We start from the raw sequence: 17,234 nt of genomic DNA, 5'->3' as shown, positions 1-17,234 counted from the left end.
CTTATTTGATGCAAATCTAGATAATTGTAATCTAGAATTCCTTTGTAATAATTGGATTTTATTATATATTTCATTTAAAAACTCTGTATATGCTTGCTTTTTTGTCCCTAGCATCATCAGCCTCACCAGCAAAAACAATGCAATAATTTCATAAATTTTTAGTTGACTCAATTCTTTAACTTCAATTGCTATCTTTGCAATAACTCTGTGAGAAAGGAAGTAATCCTTTTTTAATAAGAGGGACAACAAGACTCAAGGAGGAAGGAGAAACAATTGGAGAATTGTGCTTTTCAGGGTTTCTGGGACTTGACTCAGGGTTTCAGGACACATGACTGTTAAGTGACAAAACCAAGACTCAAACGCAGGATTTCTAAATCCCTAATCCAAGCATTTTGCAGTGTCTAATAGTTTTGCTTAGTTTTTCCCTCCCTTTTTCCCCACTATCTTCCCAAACCATAGCATATCTTAATTCTTAGATTCTTACATGCTTGATGTAAATGAATTATTCATGTTATAAATGAATATTCATGTTTTCATGTCCATTTTGGATGTGCTCTATTGTTTTACGCTCACATGAATTTAATACTTGTGTGAATATCTTGTACTATCACTCTCCATTACAATCCTCCATACTCTAAAAACACATGGAAAATTAATTGATGAAGACTGAATATCAATTACCATATTATAGTATAATCATTTATAATGCTAGTATTAGAAAACGAAGGTAATGACAGAGACATAGTTTTCAATATAGATTTGATAATTGCTCTAGGTTCCTTTGACCCTGCTACTCTTCCTTTTCTTCTTTTTTTTTTTTTTGGCTGGAGGGAATTAGAGTTAAGTGACTTGCCCAGGGTCATACAGCTAGTAAGTTTCTGAGGATGAATATGAATTCGAGTCTCCCTAACTCCTAGGTGGTTCTCTATCCCCTCCACCTCTTACCTACCTCTGTTCTTTTAAGTAAAGTTTAAATTGAATTTGACTTGAACCCCAGTTTTAATTGGTTTAATTGAATGAGGCCCTATTAATTCAGTGTATGGGACTAAATCCTTAGACATTAGAACATAATTGTTTTTCTTCCTCCCTGTGTTTAAGTTAATTCTAGGGATGTCCTTTCTATAGATAAGTGAATTCCCAACTCTCTTGATGACTATTTTCAACACAAAGAAAATATTATATTTGACAGTAATTTTACTGTGGAAATGTATACCAAGAAAATATTTTTAAAATCAATCAAATAATGAGCATTTAAGAAGATGAAAGACTAGCAGGAAGATGTATAAGCAAGCTCTCTTCCCCATAAAAAATAGAACATCTCTAAACAGATCTAGAAAAGGCATCAGACTAAATCCTCATGGAGAAATTCAAGTAAGTCCATGATGAGTCATTTTTTCAGCCCCTCTCAGCAAGGGAAATCAGAAAAGTTTGTGCACCAACTAGAGATGGGGTCTGGCCAGGTATGGGTGATGGCATCAAATATTCCAGTGTTGGGAAAAGTTATTTACCAGAGCAAGGGAGGTTCCCAGTTCATTAGAGAGATTATGAAAGGCTTACTGCAGAAGAGGTCACCTTGAACTGAAAGAAGATAAGAGGTAAGGAGAAAATCTATCCCTAGTATGTGAGGCAGCCACAAAAAGACACAGAGCTAAGAGATGGAAGAGCTTATGTGAAGAGCAACAAGTAAGCCAGTGAGAAGTATAGAGCAGAATAAAGTACAGGAAGACTGGAAAACTTGAAAGGACTAAGTTACAAAATAAAATGTCAGCAAATTTCATTATTTGTTCCTAGAGATGATAGGAAGTCTCCTGACCATATCCTGGGGAACATGGTCAGATCTGTGCAGGAGAAGAATCACTTTGAAGTTTTTTGTTGTCGTTTTGTTTTGGAGGTGGGATGGGGTTGCTGTATAATTTGGAGTAAGGCAGGATATGAAGCTCATTGGATAGAGTATGAAATATAGAATCAGAAAACCCCCCAAGTTCAAATCCAGCCTCAGACACTTACTAGTTGTGTGACTCTGGGCAAATTACTTCAATCTATTTGTTTCTTTTTCCTCATCTGAAACATGAACTGGAGAAGGAAATGGCAAACCACTCCAATATGTTTTCCAAGAAAACTCCAAATTGAGTTACAAAGAGTTGGATATGACTAAAATGAGACAGAAAGACAAATTAGAGAGTTACTGTAAGAGTCTAAGGAATGTGATGAAGACATTTAAGAGGCAGAAAGATCACAGAATGGATTATAACAAGAAATGAGAAAGGGATTTTAAAGATCATCTATTTCAATTCCCTTATATTTTACAGATTTGGAAAGCCAGAGAGGCAAGGTAAACTTGTCCAAGATAGTCTAGGAAGTGACAATCTTCATCAGAATCCTTGTCCTCTCACTGCAAATCCAGTGACTTTCCATTTTATGGTGCCTCATGAAGCAGATTTTCCAATAACGAGATAGTCTTGGGGTTGGGGGGTAAGGAAGATGGGAATGCTGAACGAGTATATTTAAATGTGAATGATTTTTTTACTCTGCTCTTAGTCCATGAGATTTTTATCTCATTAGAGTTCTTAAACTGTAGGTGAAAGCTGGAATTATTTTATTTCTTGTTCACTTATTTTAAAGATGTCAAAGCCTCTATCTTGTTGCTTATATCACTCCTTTGTATGTTCATTTTCAGTTCCTAGTCCTCAATTTGACATCTGTTGATGGTTTGGTGTGTTTCTAGAAAACTGGAGAGTTTCACTGGCTTTGCTAGAGACACATGATTTTTTAATGATTTTAGGCTATCTACAATTCTATGTAAAAATCATTTTGTAAATCTGTCCTGTTTATTGCACCATCTAGTCAATCATCAATTATGTAATAAAGTTGTATAGTATAGCTACTCTCTTATTATAGGTATCAGATGTAACTCAGATGATTGTAAAGTAGAAATAATTCAATAAATTATTTGACTGCTAAGGAAGCAATTATTCATTATCTATAATATTACTCATTTGTCTTTTCTTTCTACCAATTCTTTTTTCTAGCACATTGATAAGTCTCAAATTCTTTTGAGGCAAGAAATACAGGCAGCAATAGATTATGGCAACCTGGATGTAACCAAAGTTAACAAAGGTAAGCATCCCCCTATTTGGTTCGAAATACATCTGCCTTATTCTTATTAATGTTCTTTAGTTCTGGACAGATCTGTCTGAAATGGATTTCAACTCATTTCTACCCACAGTTTTGTTACATATTTTAAATAATCCATGACTATTTCCAGAAGAGTTCAGAACACTGATTTTTCTTTTGTTTCTATTTGAAATTAATCTTTCTTTTTTGTCTCCTTCCTTCTCTCTCTCTCTCCCTCTCTCTCTCCCTCTCTCTTCCTCTCTCTCTTTCTCCGTCTCTCTCTCTCTCTTCCTCCCTTCCTCCCTCCCTCTCTCTCTCCCTCTTTCTCCCTCCCTCCCTTTCTCTCCCTCCCTCTCCTTCCCTTCCTCGCTCTCCTTCCCTTCCTCCCTCCTTCCCTCTCCCTCTCCCCCTTCTCCTTTTTCCTTCCTGTTTTCTCCTTTCTTCTCTCTCTCCTTCCTTACTTCTACCCATCTATCCTTCCATCCTTCTTCTATATCCAGTTCTAGAAAATTTCTCTTTTGTAGTTATCATATTTCTTCCCTGTAAATCTTCCTCCTTTCTACTATCTTCCATGAGAAAAGAATAGAAAACATTTGCTTTTAATGGTAATATGGAAGGAATTGCATGATGATAGGAAAAAAACCAAGTCATTTCACTTGCAAAAGGAAAAATAAACCTTGTAATATATCATTAACTTATCCTAAGTGGCATAACTAAGTATCCATTCTATTTTATCAAGTCATAGTTTGATCAATTTGGTAAATCGGTAAATTTTGCATCCCAAATGTATTTTAGAGGAACTTTTAAAAATATCAAAGATCTGTTTTGCAGCTGTTTCTTATTTTCTTAGACTGGAATAAATATGTATATTTCTCTAACCTGAACTTTTCCATTCTTGGTGAAATATTAATGTTTTCCTTTCCTGCAGACCTAGATGAAAACAGAAATAAAACATTAGGAATAGGAGATAGGAACATATGGGAAAATTTATAGTATATATGGAAAATGAAGATCTCAAATTTCTAAACCCCTTAGAAAATATAAAGCAAGTTATAGTGAAGGCACAAAAAGAAGCTAAAGTAGTCAAGATTTTATTTTTCAGAGCAAAATTACTTGAAATGTTGTTGTTGTGAATTTCAACTTCTTTTTAAATCTGATCCACAAATTAACTTATCTTGCAGAATCTCTCATTCTGTAGACTATTAAGGGAACTATGGGAGTCTAATGCTGCTTGTCTGGTCTCATATTGGGTTAGTTCTGCTAAATTCTTTTTTTTGTTAAAAGGGAAGGAATTACATATCTGGATGCTATTATCAAAAATCTATCAGCTTTTTTCTATTGAAGGAACTTGAATAGATTATTAAATTTTATCTTTGTATATATGTATAAATAGAGATGAATATTTTGTAAGTTTTGCATTGTTTTAGAATCATATTTTTGAATTATGTTGTTCAGAGTGATAATTTTTTTAAGGCTAAAACATCCATATCTGGTCTCTGTAGATTAGAATTCCTGTTGAAGTTTTGTTATTGTTTTTTAGCAGCAAGGAATTACTCATATTTTTAAAAATGTTCTTTGTGTCAAAATTTAAAACAGATTCTGATCATATGGTCCAAGCCAAAACCCATGTATAGATAATCCAAGAGAGGATATCATTTTGGCCCATTTATTTTTGCTATAAGCTAGTCTTTTTTAAAGGCAAGTAACATAGAGCTTTAATTTACTTTTTCTGAGCTTAGGATTCTTTCCACTGAAAAATCAAGTTTTCCACTGTAGCATGTTTATTTCTATATTTGATTTAGAATTATATTATTATGTTTATTTTATATTAATAAGATTAATATGAATCACTCATGGGTTGGCTGAACAAAATTTTTTTTCTTTCTTATATATAGCTTTTTATTTTCAAAATACATGCAAAGATAATTTTCAACATTCACCCCTACAAAATCTTGTTTTCTAAATTCTTCTCCCTCCTTTCCTCCCATCAATCCCGCTCCATCCTAGACAACAAGCAATCCAATATATGCTAAACAAGCAGAATTCTTCAATGCATATTTCCACATTTATCATACTAAAAAGAAAAATTAGATCAAAAAGAGAAAAAAAAAACAAAAAGCAAACAAACAAGAACAAAAAAAATGAAAATACTCTATTGTGATATACATTCAGTCCCCATAGTCCTCCCTGTGAATGGAGATGGCTCTTTCCATCACAAGTCTATTGAAATCGACCTAAATCACCTCATTATTGAAAAAAGTCATATCCATCAGGGTTGATCATCACATAATCTTGTTGATTCTGTGTATAGTGTTTTCTTGATGGCTGAACTAATATAACATAAATGACATTTCTAAATTCATTTACTTTTTCAGTATTAAACTACCAAATTAATTACCAAATCCCAATTAAAGTACCAAAAAAATTTTAGTTATAAATATATATATAACACAATAAAATTCACTTTGAAGAACAAATTGTTGGTCAATAATGTTAAAAAAAAATTGAAAAATGTAAGGGAAGGTATCAGATTTTAAGATGTATTGCAAGGTAATAGTTATCAGAAATAGTATTACTTTAGGAATAGAATGATGGATCAGTGGAAAGGAGACATACAATTCATAATAATAAATGATTATAATACCCTTGTGTTTGATAAACATAAATATCTAAGCTTTGGGAGATAAGAACTCACTATTTGATAAAATTTTCTAGAAAAATTGGAATATAGTGTGGAGAAACTAGATATAGATCAGTATCTTATGCCATTTACCAAGATAAGATCAAAATGAATACATGATCTAGACATAAATGGAACTACCACAAGTAAATTGGAAGAACATGAAACATTACTTTTGATTTATGAAGAGGAGAATTTATTAATAAACAAGGAATAGAGAGCATTATGGGATGTAAAGCAAATAAGTTTGATTGCATTAATTTAAAGAAGTTTTTGTACTGATTGCCAAAATTAGAAGGGATGCAAAAGATTGGGGATGGGATCTTTATAACCACTTTCTCAAGTAATGCCCTTATATCTCAAATATATAGAAAACTGAATCAAATTCGAGTCTCATTCCCCACTAATAAATGGTCAAACGATGTGAATAAGCAGTTTTTGGAAGAAAAATAAATCAAAGCTATCTAACTGAACTCATATGAAAAATGGTCTAAATCAGTATTGATTAGGGGAAGTACAAATTAAAACAACTTTGACAATACCATATTAAATATATCAAATTGTTTAGAATTTACTGTCTTAATCCAAGAATTATACAATTTCAGTATCAAATTGGGTAAAGTGATAAAATGGCAAATGACAAATGTTGGAGGGTATATGGAAAAATTGAGACATTAATTCACTTTTGATGGAATTGATCCACCTACCATTTTGGAGATTTAATTTGGAATTATGCCCAAAGAGTTATAAAATCTATGTATACTTTTTTTTTTTTTTTTTTGCTGAGGCAATTAGGGTTAAGTGATTTGCCTACGGTCACACAGCCAGGAAGTGTTAAATGGATGAGGTCATATTTGAACTCAGATCCTCTGACTTCAGGGCTGGTACTCTATGCATTGCATCATCTAGCTGACCCTGTATATACCTTTTGATTCAGCAAGTAGGTCTATTTCCCAAAGTGATCATGGAAAAAAAGGAAAAGAATCTAATCTTTGGGTCCTAAAATATCTATAGCAGTTCTCCTTGCGGAGACAAAGACTTGGAAATTGAAGAAATGCACATCAATTGAGGAATAACTGAACAAGTTATGGTAAATGGTTGTGATGAAATACTGATGTGCTATAAGAAATGACAAGCAGTTTGATTTTTAGAAAAATATAAAAAGACTTGCATTAAATAATGAAGACTGAAATGAGTAGAACCAAGAGAATGTTATATACAATTAACAGCAAAATTGTTTAAATAATAACTGTAAATATCTAGGTTATTCTGGGTAATATATGAATATTCAAATCGGCTACAAAGGATTTTTGAAGGAAAATACTATTCATACCCAGAGAAAAAGGTGATATATATGGAAGTATATATACATACACATCTATTTCAAATCTTGGCCGCCTTAGTGTGTTAAATAACTTAGAACTCAAATTGTAGCAAAATTAAAAAAATAACTAGAAAAAGGGCAAATTAAAATAGAGCCTCTGTTTCCTTTTTAGGAAGTTTAAACTTCTTTTCACTGAGAAATCAAGTTCTCCCCTTTATGAGGTTTGTTATCTCTGTATTTGATTTAGAATTATTGTGCCCTGTTCCATTTTGCTAAAGAACATCCTAATATATCAGGCTCAAATATATACAAATATTTTTTGTTTTAAACTTGAAACTTCCTTTCTAACAAATGGATAAGAAGTAACTTTCTGAAAATACATTATATAAAAAATGACAAAATATGTCCTGAGGGTTGCCCATGTTCACACTTGACTAATTCTTGGTAAATGAAGCATGGCTACATATAAGAAATCATAGCACCACAATTTTTGAAATCCCATTTTAGGAGAAAAAAATTTACATTGTAAATAAAAGAGCTGGCCTTAATGTCAGGATGATGAATGTGTAAATACTACCTCTAAAAATACCAGGTATGTTAGACAGACAAGTCATTTAACCCCTCTCTGTTACAGAAGATATATTGAATTCATCACTAGAGGGAGTTTCCACACTGGAAATTACAGTGATGAAATTGCACTTGTAAGCCCCTCCCAAAAAAAAGTTTTAAAGGTTTTCTCTGGGTCTCTGATCCTAGTCCATATCAAACCCAATTCTTTGTCCTTTTCTATTTCCTCTTGATTTTTTTTCTCTGAAACTATTAAGCTCCTTTCTTTTCTGTAACTTTATCTTTCAGTTCCCTTCTCTGTTTCCTAAAGGCCTATCTTCACCAAGCTTTCCATGAATGAGAACAGCAAATTCTTTTTCTCTCTTATCCGACTTAATGAATCAGTGTAAATAAAAATCCCGGGGCATCTTCATCAGTGGTAACTGGCCTGTCCTCTTGCATTTTCTCCACTGAAACCATGTTCCCTTTGAAGGCCATGAGAAACCTAGCTGAGCACCAGGCCAAGGAGACAATAAAGACTTCTGGACTTTAACACCTGGCTATTCTTGTGGTGATTAATCTGCTGAAAGGAAGGCTGCTTCCAAGACCCCCAGAAAACCCACTGAGAACACTACATTTTGGCACTAGAACATTACATTTTTTCTTTAGAAGTTTAGTTCTTTCCATTATCATGTAGTACTCTATCAGACATGTCTCTATGGAATGGGTGGGTTTTTTCATGTTTCTCTGCTTTAATGTTTTATATTATAAACTTCTCTAGGTTATGGACTGTAAGATATTTTGTGAGAGTTATTTGACACTCTATTCTATTTCATTTTGAAATAATACTATTTTACTCATTTACATATTTAAAATAAATACTATTTCTTCCCATTTCTTTTTTCCTTAACTTATAAAATAGGCAGTATTTTTTGTTATGCTCACTTGAGTTTGATGTTTCAGAGTTTTGTGTCCTCAATATGATGAAACACACAAATTTGAAATGAGCTAAAATGTACATATGAACAAATTGATTCCTGCCTAGAACATGTTTACCTATAATACATGCATAGCAATGTCTATGTATGATAGGCTTATTATATAACATAGAGCTATCTTAGACCTTGAATTGTGTAAACAGGAAATAATTATGACATCATTTTAATAGCCATTCTGGTTTTCTATACAGTGGGCATTCAAATTTTGAAAAAAGTTTTCCTGGTTGGGGTCACAGATTTGTTATTTGAATTTATCAAAGCTCATTTTAATGCATTATTTTGCTTTGTAGGATGGTCTCTGTAATCAGGAAAGAATGCTAACTTTTGATGAAAAATCCAATATTTCTTATACTTTAATATAGTTTGCCTAGCACCTAGATTAGAGTTTGACATTGGTGACCTATTTATGCATTCCAATAATTTTGTAGAGGATATAAACATGACCAAGTTCATTGTCTGGATTTACTAAATTAGTTGTTCCTAAGAGATTTACTAAATTCCCTTCCTAAGAGATTGATTTTTATCTTTACATATTCTCACTCTCTTCTATGAAGAAAAAATATCCATTCATTAGAATCATTTTGTTTGTTTTTGGTCACTCAGAGGTTGCTATGGTATCTAAAATCAATGAGTATTTGAAATATGAAGACAAAGAAAAACTCCTGCAAGAACTCCGATCTCACTTTCCAGTTGCAAGAAAAATGATCTCACTACATGCTAAAAATTACTATCAAGTTCTTTTAGAAGCCATGAAGAAAAAGTCACTTGGAGGTAAACCTACTGTTCCTTAAGAACCAAATTTAAGTTGTCTAATGTATTCTTTGAGTTATTCTTATAATGAAATGATTTCAATGCTGATAATACCTAGCCATCTATATAGAATTTAAATAATGTTTGTCGATCATATTACATACAATCTTCATTTACAAAATAGTTATCATATGTATTGTTATCTGTAAAAAAAAAAAAAAATAACCATTTGCTTAATGGAGGCAATAGAACTTTAGAAAAGTTGCTTAGTTCTCCAGGCTAGGATATGTCAAGAGGTAAGATTACTATAATATATCTAGTTCCAAATTGAAATATTTTTCAATTACTCTTCCCCAGCACATCTTGATTGATTCACTTTCAAAAGTTAGGCATTGTGCTAGAGATTTGTTCTTTTCAGTCTATCTTATCTGAACTTAAACTATATAAGTAAAATGAACAAATTAGTCAAGAGGTATACTCATAATTCACCAAGTTTTCTGCTCTCCTGATATCTCAGGTAGGATAATTAAGATCATCTTTGCCCACCTCCTTTCTCCTATCTATTAGAATCTTTTATGTTTTATATAATGTGCAACTTAGCCTTTGAGTATCTTAAATAGAGGTTATTAATTCTCAAGGGGATCTTAGATATATTTCAGAAAATCCTTAAGCCTATAAATGAAAAAAAAAAAAAAAACCTGCATTTTTATTTTTACTCACCTCTAACCAAAATTTAACATTTCCTTCTGTTATGAATGTAGGGAATAAATCACAGTACATATATTTGGTTTCATTTGAATGCTAAGGAAGCCCATAAAATTAAAAAAAAAAAAAAACAGCTTGAATATCCCCTAGGTCTGTAATCAAGCTTCCTTTCCCTTCTAACAGTATGACTAGTTTATCTCTGAATTTCTTATTAAGTGCTTTCTTGGAATTTCATATACTTGAAAGATAATTACACTATCATTAAAATCTTCTGTCTTCATGTTCACTGGGATGTATCCTATTTTTTTCATTTAGTGACTTCAGAAGGCTCATGGATCAGTTTCACATTGCGTGAAATATATAACTACTATCATAACATAGAAACAGGAATGGGTACCTGGGTTTGTCCTGAAAATTACGCAGAAAAATTAACTTGGTTGACAGAACATGAAATTAAGGTAGGTTACTGACTTCATTTTCTGTTTGTAAAAGAACTAACAGAATAGTTCATAAGGTGAAAGTCCTTGTGTTTACTTTTATCTTTTGAACAGAAAAGGGTTGTTTTTTTTTTGTTTTTTGTTTTTTTTGAGGTAGGAGGTGCTACAAATAACTGATTTATTTGAAGAATGGGCATGGAGAGATTGTATCCTATTAAAAGTAAAAATATAATTTATCTGGGCTTTCTGCCCAATCTATTAGCATTATACATTTTTATCTGATTTTCCTTCATATTCTTTTAACAAACTATTGGGTTTGAGGAGTATGTGTTTTAACACTGGGCTTTATTATCTCACCCAGGCTGGAAGTACAGGAGCTACTAATAGACCCCATCACACTCCAGTCTGGAGCTTAAGTGTTCCCTGTTTCCAGTCTTTGCTGTTTCATTCTTCCTTAGGCATCCAACAGGGCACCCAGTCCCAGAAAATATTTAATTTTTAACATTACTGTAGATACCTAATGGACTTAGCCTGCTACAATTCAGAACTTCCAAGTTCAAAAGATCCACCAACTTCATCCTTCCTGGTCAGATCACAGGCGTGCGCCACCTGCTTATACCAAACTTATAATCATTTACTCGTTTATCAATAGAAAGGGAAGTCTTTCAAGGCCTAGGACAAACACTTCTTCCTACATAACTTCATCCAATTAATCTCTCCCTCTCAACTGTTTGCAACGTGGCTTACAATCATATCAATTTACAATGTTCTTAGGGATTGCCTAATTTCCTGGTCTGGTTTCCTTTATTTAATCCTCATTCTTCTTTCTGCAGCATTTAACACTGGTCTTGATTGTCTTGAAATCCTAACAGTGTTAAATGCTGCAGATGAACAACAACACTCTAACTACTTGTATATGCTTTTTAAAAAATTTTTCATGATACTGATCCATTTTCATATTTATCTACCCCTCTTTAGTTTCTTTTGCTGGATAATCATCCATATTGGTCCCTTAAACTTTGAATATATTCCCCAAAGCTTTGTCCTAGATCCTTTTCATTTCTTTAACTGCATTCTCTTGGTGACCTCATTAGCTCCCATTGTTTTAATTATCTCTAATGGAAGAACTCCCAGATCATCCCTCTCTCCCTCCATCTTTCCCTTCCTTCCTCCATCTCTTCTTTCCTCTAACCAAAACTTAGCATTTCTTTATGTTATGAATGTGGGAACTTTCAAAGCCAATAAATTGTTAAGTCTTATTCTTCACAACATTTTTTACATCAATTGACTCACATAGCCACTACCTTATATTATGCCCCTATCACCTGTTTCCTGGACTATTGAAATAGCCTTCTAATTATTCAAATTCCTTCCCTTTTCCAGTTCATTCTGCAGATAGCTGTTAAGATGACATTCCTTCCCCCCCTTATTTATTTTTAAGATACGTATTTGTCCATTACATGTAAAAAACATGATTATATACATACTTTTTTTATATATATTTCCTTATGAATTATTTTGAGAGAGAAAAATCAGAACAAACAGGAAAAACCATGAGAGAAAATAAAAATAGAAGAAAAAGGTGGGGGGCGGGGAGTGAACATAGCATATGTGGATTGATTTACATTCAGTCTCTATAGTTCTCTCTCTGGATGTGAATGATGTTTTCCATCCAAAGTTTATTGAGACTGCCTTGGATCACTGAACCACTGAGAAGAATCAAGTGTGTCATAATTGATTATAATCTTGCTGTTTCTGTATACAATGTATTCCTGATTCTGCTTGTTTAGCTCAGCATCAATTCATGTAAATCTTTGCAGGCAAGGTGACATTCCTAAAGCATAAGTCTATCTCATTCCCTTTCTCAATAAAATCCAGGAGCTTTCTGTTACCTCTAGGATTAAATACAAACTATACTGAAGGACTTTTCATATAACTTTTAAATGTATATATAAAAATTACATATAAAAATACATACAGAAACATACATATATATGTAATGTGTATTCCAAATAATATTTTCAAAGCTGTCCTGATAGTGTATGCTTCTTTCTGTTCTATTCTGTGCATTTTTTAAACTGTTTATTTCAATGCTCCTCTTTTGTGAAAAGGGAAATCATTGCAAACCTACTGCTTTGGGCCCTTCCCTTAGCTAATCCTAATACTAAAAACTGAGGAAAAAGAAAACCTTGTAACATATAAACATAAACAAAATGAATTCATACATAATGGTCATGTCCAAAAATGTATCTTCAGCTTGAAACCATTGTTTCTCTGTTAGGAGTCATCCTCATTTCTTATCATTGATTCTGAAAAATAGTTAAAATGTGGTAGAAAAAAAGTGAATTTTTTGGGAGGGGGGAGAATGACATTTCTACCAGGTATCATTGATCAATAAATAACCAAAACTTTGCCACGTGAATGATGGCTAAGGTTAAAGTATTAGAGAGAATAAGATGGAAGTAAAAATGTTAAATAATTTCAAGAATAAAGCAGAACCTAGAAAAGTTTAGTAACCAGAGAATCCCAAAGTGCCTCAAAAGGTTCATCAATCATCCTTCCTTTGAAAAAGATTCCATTTAGGTCCATTCAGAAAAAGTCTCTTTTTCCATGTGTAGAGGGATTGAGGAAGATGTTCAGAGGAGATTCTGTATTCCTCTTGAAGATAACCAAAGAAGAATCAGTAATGTGAAGTAGAAATTATGAAAACGATCCATTTTGTTTAAACTTTCATTGTGTATAACCATGTAAAAATGTTGCACCAGGATATCACTCATAAATTGACAGAAGAATACCTTTTTGATGAATTGTGGTCTACCAGTGGAGATCTTATGGATGAGACACCATTAATGGTCCGTCTTAGAAAACAACTTGAAGAAAGAAAAGCTTTCATTCGTAAACATGAGTCTTCTGTGATCAAAATACAGGTATGTAAGCTAACTCCAAGTTTTTGTCACTATTACTAAGTGATATGTTCCTTGTGATGGTCTAGTTTTCTAGACAAAATAATATTTTTATTTATTAATAATGAGGAAGAAGTACTTTGTCTATTTGGATCTTTCCAATCCTCAGCAGATACAGATACCTGCCAGTGTCTTCTTGTGTTTGGGACAGCTAGTTTGCTAGTGGGTAGGAGAACATTATATATTCTATAATGGGTCATACAGAATTACCAGCATTTCAAAACAAAAATTTTAAGGGTGTTCCTTCCCCGTTCCTAGGATTCAAGCCTGGTACAGTATAATGCCATGGTACTATATTCAGAGTCAGAAAATCAATCCTTGCCCCGTGACTTATTAACCTATACAATCTTGAGCAAATTATTTAATGTCTAGCCTTTAGTTTTATGATGTGTGAAAATGGTGGGAAGAGGGATACACAGATCAACTTTAGTCCTCATTCTCTGATTCTATAATCCAAAAGTCTCTACTGGATCTGTAATGGACACCAAGATTTCATTCTAACCTTATGATTTCTTGCCTCAAAAGGATAATGTTTTTCCTTAGATAAGTTCTAATTTAAATAAACTATTGAAATCACTATCTCTGAAATATGAAAAATATAATTCTATTACCTGTTGTCCATTCTTTAACTGTTTAAAGAGCTCACACGTTCTTCATTTATAACTAGGGATGTTTGCAATACAGAAATGATGTATTTAAATTCAATCTTTCTTGCCTAAAAGCTTATATCACTGTGAAATCAGTCTTCATTTTCTGCATTGCACTTGTATTGCATTCAGAGCATACTTTCCTTGCTTCTTGTCATTACTTAGCAGCTTTTCCTATGGGAGCAAATTATATACTGAGATTAGTCAGATATGTCTCAATTTAGCAAATATTACTCTGTGAAGATACAGAGAAGACCTAGAAACAAGAGTAAATCCTTTCCCTAAATAAATAAATAGATGAATAAACAAAGGAAGGAAGAATAATATAATTGATGAAAAGTTTTAATGTCTGTGCCTGGATCAAGTCGATCTAATGAAGCTGGCAGTGCTATCCAAATTAATTCATTTATTTGGTGCAATATCATTTAAAATACTAATTGTATACTTAAAAGATTTAAACAAAATTACATTCTTGTAAAAGAACAAATTGATAAAAATCAAAGAAAATTATGAAGATTCCAAGTGATATAACAGATCTGAAATTATAAAATTATCATAATTAATATTATAAAATCTTATTTATTATTTATTTATTCTCTAATACTGTTAAGAATTATAAAAACAGACCAATGGAATAAATAGAAGTTGAAGCAAAATTTCTATTAGAGAAATGCAAATTAAGACTATTCAGATACTATTTTATACTTATTTGAAAAAAATTCATTGCTGTCATGAGTGTGAAGAAAAGTTACAACAAAACTGGCAGAGCTCTGAATTTATACAACCTTTTCTGAAAGTAATAGAAATTGTATAAGTTATACACTACTATTCTTTCCCTTTGATTTAGTGAGCCTATAATCAGAACTGCCTAATTTAGCTATACAAAAGCATTTACAAAATTAGTAAAACAATAAAAACAATTTGCTTTCCTTTTGATTAGGGAATGATGGAACAAATTTTGATATATGAATGTAATAGGATAGTATTAAGACATAAAATGACAAATAAAAACAACATATTAAAAATATAATGACATGATATAATGTAGAGTGAAGGAAATGGGAGCAAAAAAAATCTTTTTTTTCGCCATAGTCCTTGAATCGTATATTTCAATATTTCTGTTTGTTTGTGGATATTGAAGATATTAAATAGGAACAAAAACATAATCTTTTGAATGGAACTTTGTAAAAAAGGATTATAAAAGTGTGCATATTCTGATACAACAATACCTCTTCTAGGCCTATATTTCAAAGAGATCAAAAAAGATGGGGAGAAAAAGACTAATTTGAACAAAAATATTTATAGCAACTTTTTTTGTGTGTGTGTGGTGGCTAATCAAAGCATTGTGAAGGAATATCAGGGTGATTTCAGAAAATCCTGGAAAGACTTACAAGAACTGATGCAAAGTGAAGTAAGCAGGAGGAGGAGAGTGTTGTATGTAGCAATAGTAATGTTGTTTGATGAAGAACTGTGAATAACTGAGCTATTCTCAATGCAATGATCCAAAACAATCTGAAAGGATTGATGATAAAGCATACAATCCATCTAAGAACTGATATTGTCTGAATACAGACTGGAGCCTGCTATTTTTTACATTCTTTCATTCTTTTTTTATTTGAGCCTTCTTGTACAAAATGATTAATAGGAAATATTTTACGTGATTGCATATCAATAACCTATTGCTTACCATCTCAGGGAGAGGGGAAAAAGGGAGGGAGGAATAGAATTTGGAATTTCAAAATTTTTAAAAATGTTTTTAAAAATCTTACTATGTAATTAAAGAAAAATTATATATATAAATATATATTTAAAGGTAGCTTTAGCTCCTACCCATATGCCAAAGCCTATTATTAGAAATCATACTCAAAAGTATTGAGGTAATGGAAATTTTCTTGAAACTATAACGTGAGAGAATCCCATATTTACATTCCATTGTGGATTTTCTCTCCAATATTTCCTAAAAGACTTTGCTTGTTTTTCTTTTCTCTGTTTCAGTATCAGTAAGTAGTAAATTAAGTATATAAATAAAAAGTATTATAAAATAAATATTAAATAAACTTTAAATATAGTAAGTAAATAAAAGTAAAGTAAATAAACGATATTCTGTCTTTTCTTTCTTTTTCATATAGGCTTTCTGGAAGGGCTATAAAGACCGGAAAAATTTTGCTGAGAGAAAAGCATTGTTTTCGAGTAATGTTGCTGCTATTATTAAGGTAAAGAGTCTTTCATATTTTATGTTTCATCTGAGACTTAAGGAAACAGGTCAATTCTTTAACCTCTCCCCAATTGATTCTGTAGTCCCTTCTCCACAGCATATATTTCAAGCCTTCTCTTTTCTCCTCAAACCTCCTCCCACCACAACCCCAAATCAATTATATAAGAACTTTAATATATACTTCATAATATATACTTTAGTATATACTGGAATGTATAATGTTTTACCTTCCCTAGAAAAACGAGCCCCCTTTTCTCCCATTTTCATATCACTTGCCTATGATAGCATCCTTCTCTTTCTCTTCCACTCTCTACTTTTTAATCAATACTTGGACCTTCTTGCTTAGGACCACCACCCCACTATCCTCTCCCAATATCCTCTAATAGATTGCTCCCATTATCACCTTCCCTTCTTTATTTAATCTTCAATTTCTGCCTATCTATTGGCAAATTTTCCCCTGCTGCCATCAGTCATCTTAACAAAATTATCATGAAATCCTAATATCACTGCTAGTTATCTTCTTTCTTGCTCTTCTCAACTAACCTGCTTTAAAAAGCGTACTATATCATACTTCTCTTCCTCTCCTTTTACTTTTTTCTAAACTCTGCAATCTGGTTTCAGGCCTCATGTTTGCCTGAAACTTTTCTCCCCAAATAACTATTTATCTCTTCTTAATTGTCGAATTTAAATGCCTCCTCTAACTCTTCCTGATTTCTGCTTTCCTGGCTAGTTCTTCCTTTTAACCTCTACTTCCTAAAATCCCTCCCTTCATGATAGGACTCAAATACTGCATGTGATTTTTTTTCTACTATCACTATTTCCCTCTCTCAACCTCCCAAGCAGCTCTTGATGGCT

General features: G+C 32.3%; 1 protein-coding gene across 1 annotated transcript in view; it reads left to right on the top strand.

The window, feature by feature from the left end:
• Nucleotides 1-17,234, top strand: part of IQGAP2 (IQ motif containing GTPase activating protein 2) — a 318,878-nt gene that overhangs the window by 243,034 nt on the left and 58,610 nt on the right. Inside the window, exons 14-18 of the mRNA XM_051992014.1 lie at nt 3,030-3,117; nt 9,266-9,433; nt 10,433-10,575; nt 13,320-13,481; nt 16,294-16,377. Of these exons, the coding sequence (XP_051847974.1) occupies nt 3,030-3,117; nt 9,266-9,433; nt 10,433-10,575; nt 13,320-13,481; nt 16,294-16,377 (645 nt within the window). The remainder of the gene's footprint in view (nt 1-3,029; nt 3,118-9,265; nt 9,434-10,432; nt 10,576-13,319; nt 13,482-16,293; nt 16,378-17,234) is intronic.

The sequence above is a fragment of the Antechinus flavipes genome, chromosome 1 (genome assembly GCF_016432865.1).
Source record: "Antechinus flavipes isolate AdamAnt ecotype Samford, QLD, Australia chromosome 1, AdamAnt_v2, whole genome shotgun sequence".
NCBI lineage: Eukaryota > Metazoa > Chordata > Mammalia > Dasyuromorphia > Dasyuridae > Antechinus > Antechinus flavipes.
This window is presented reverse-complemented; position numbering and strand designations above follow the sequence as displayed.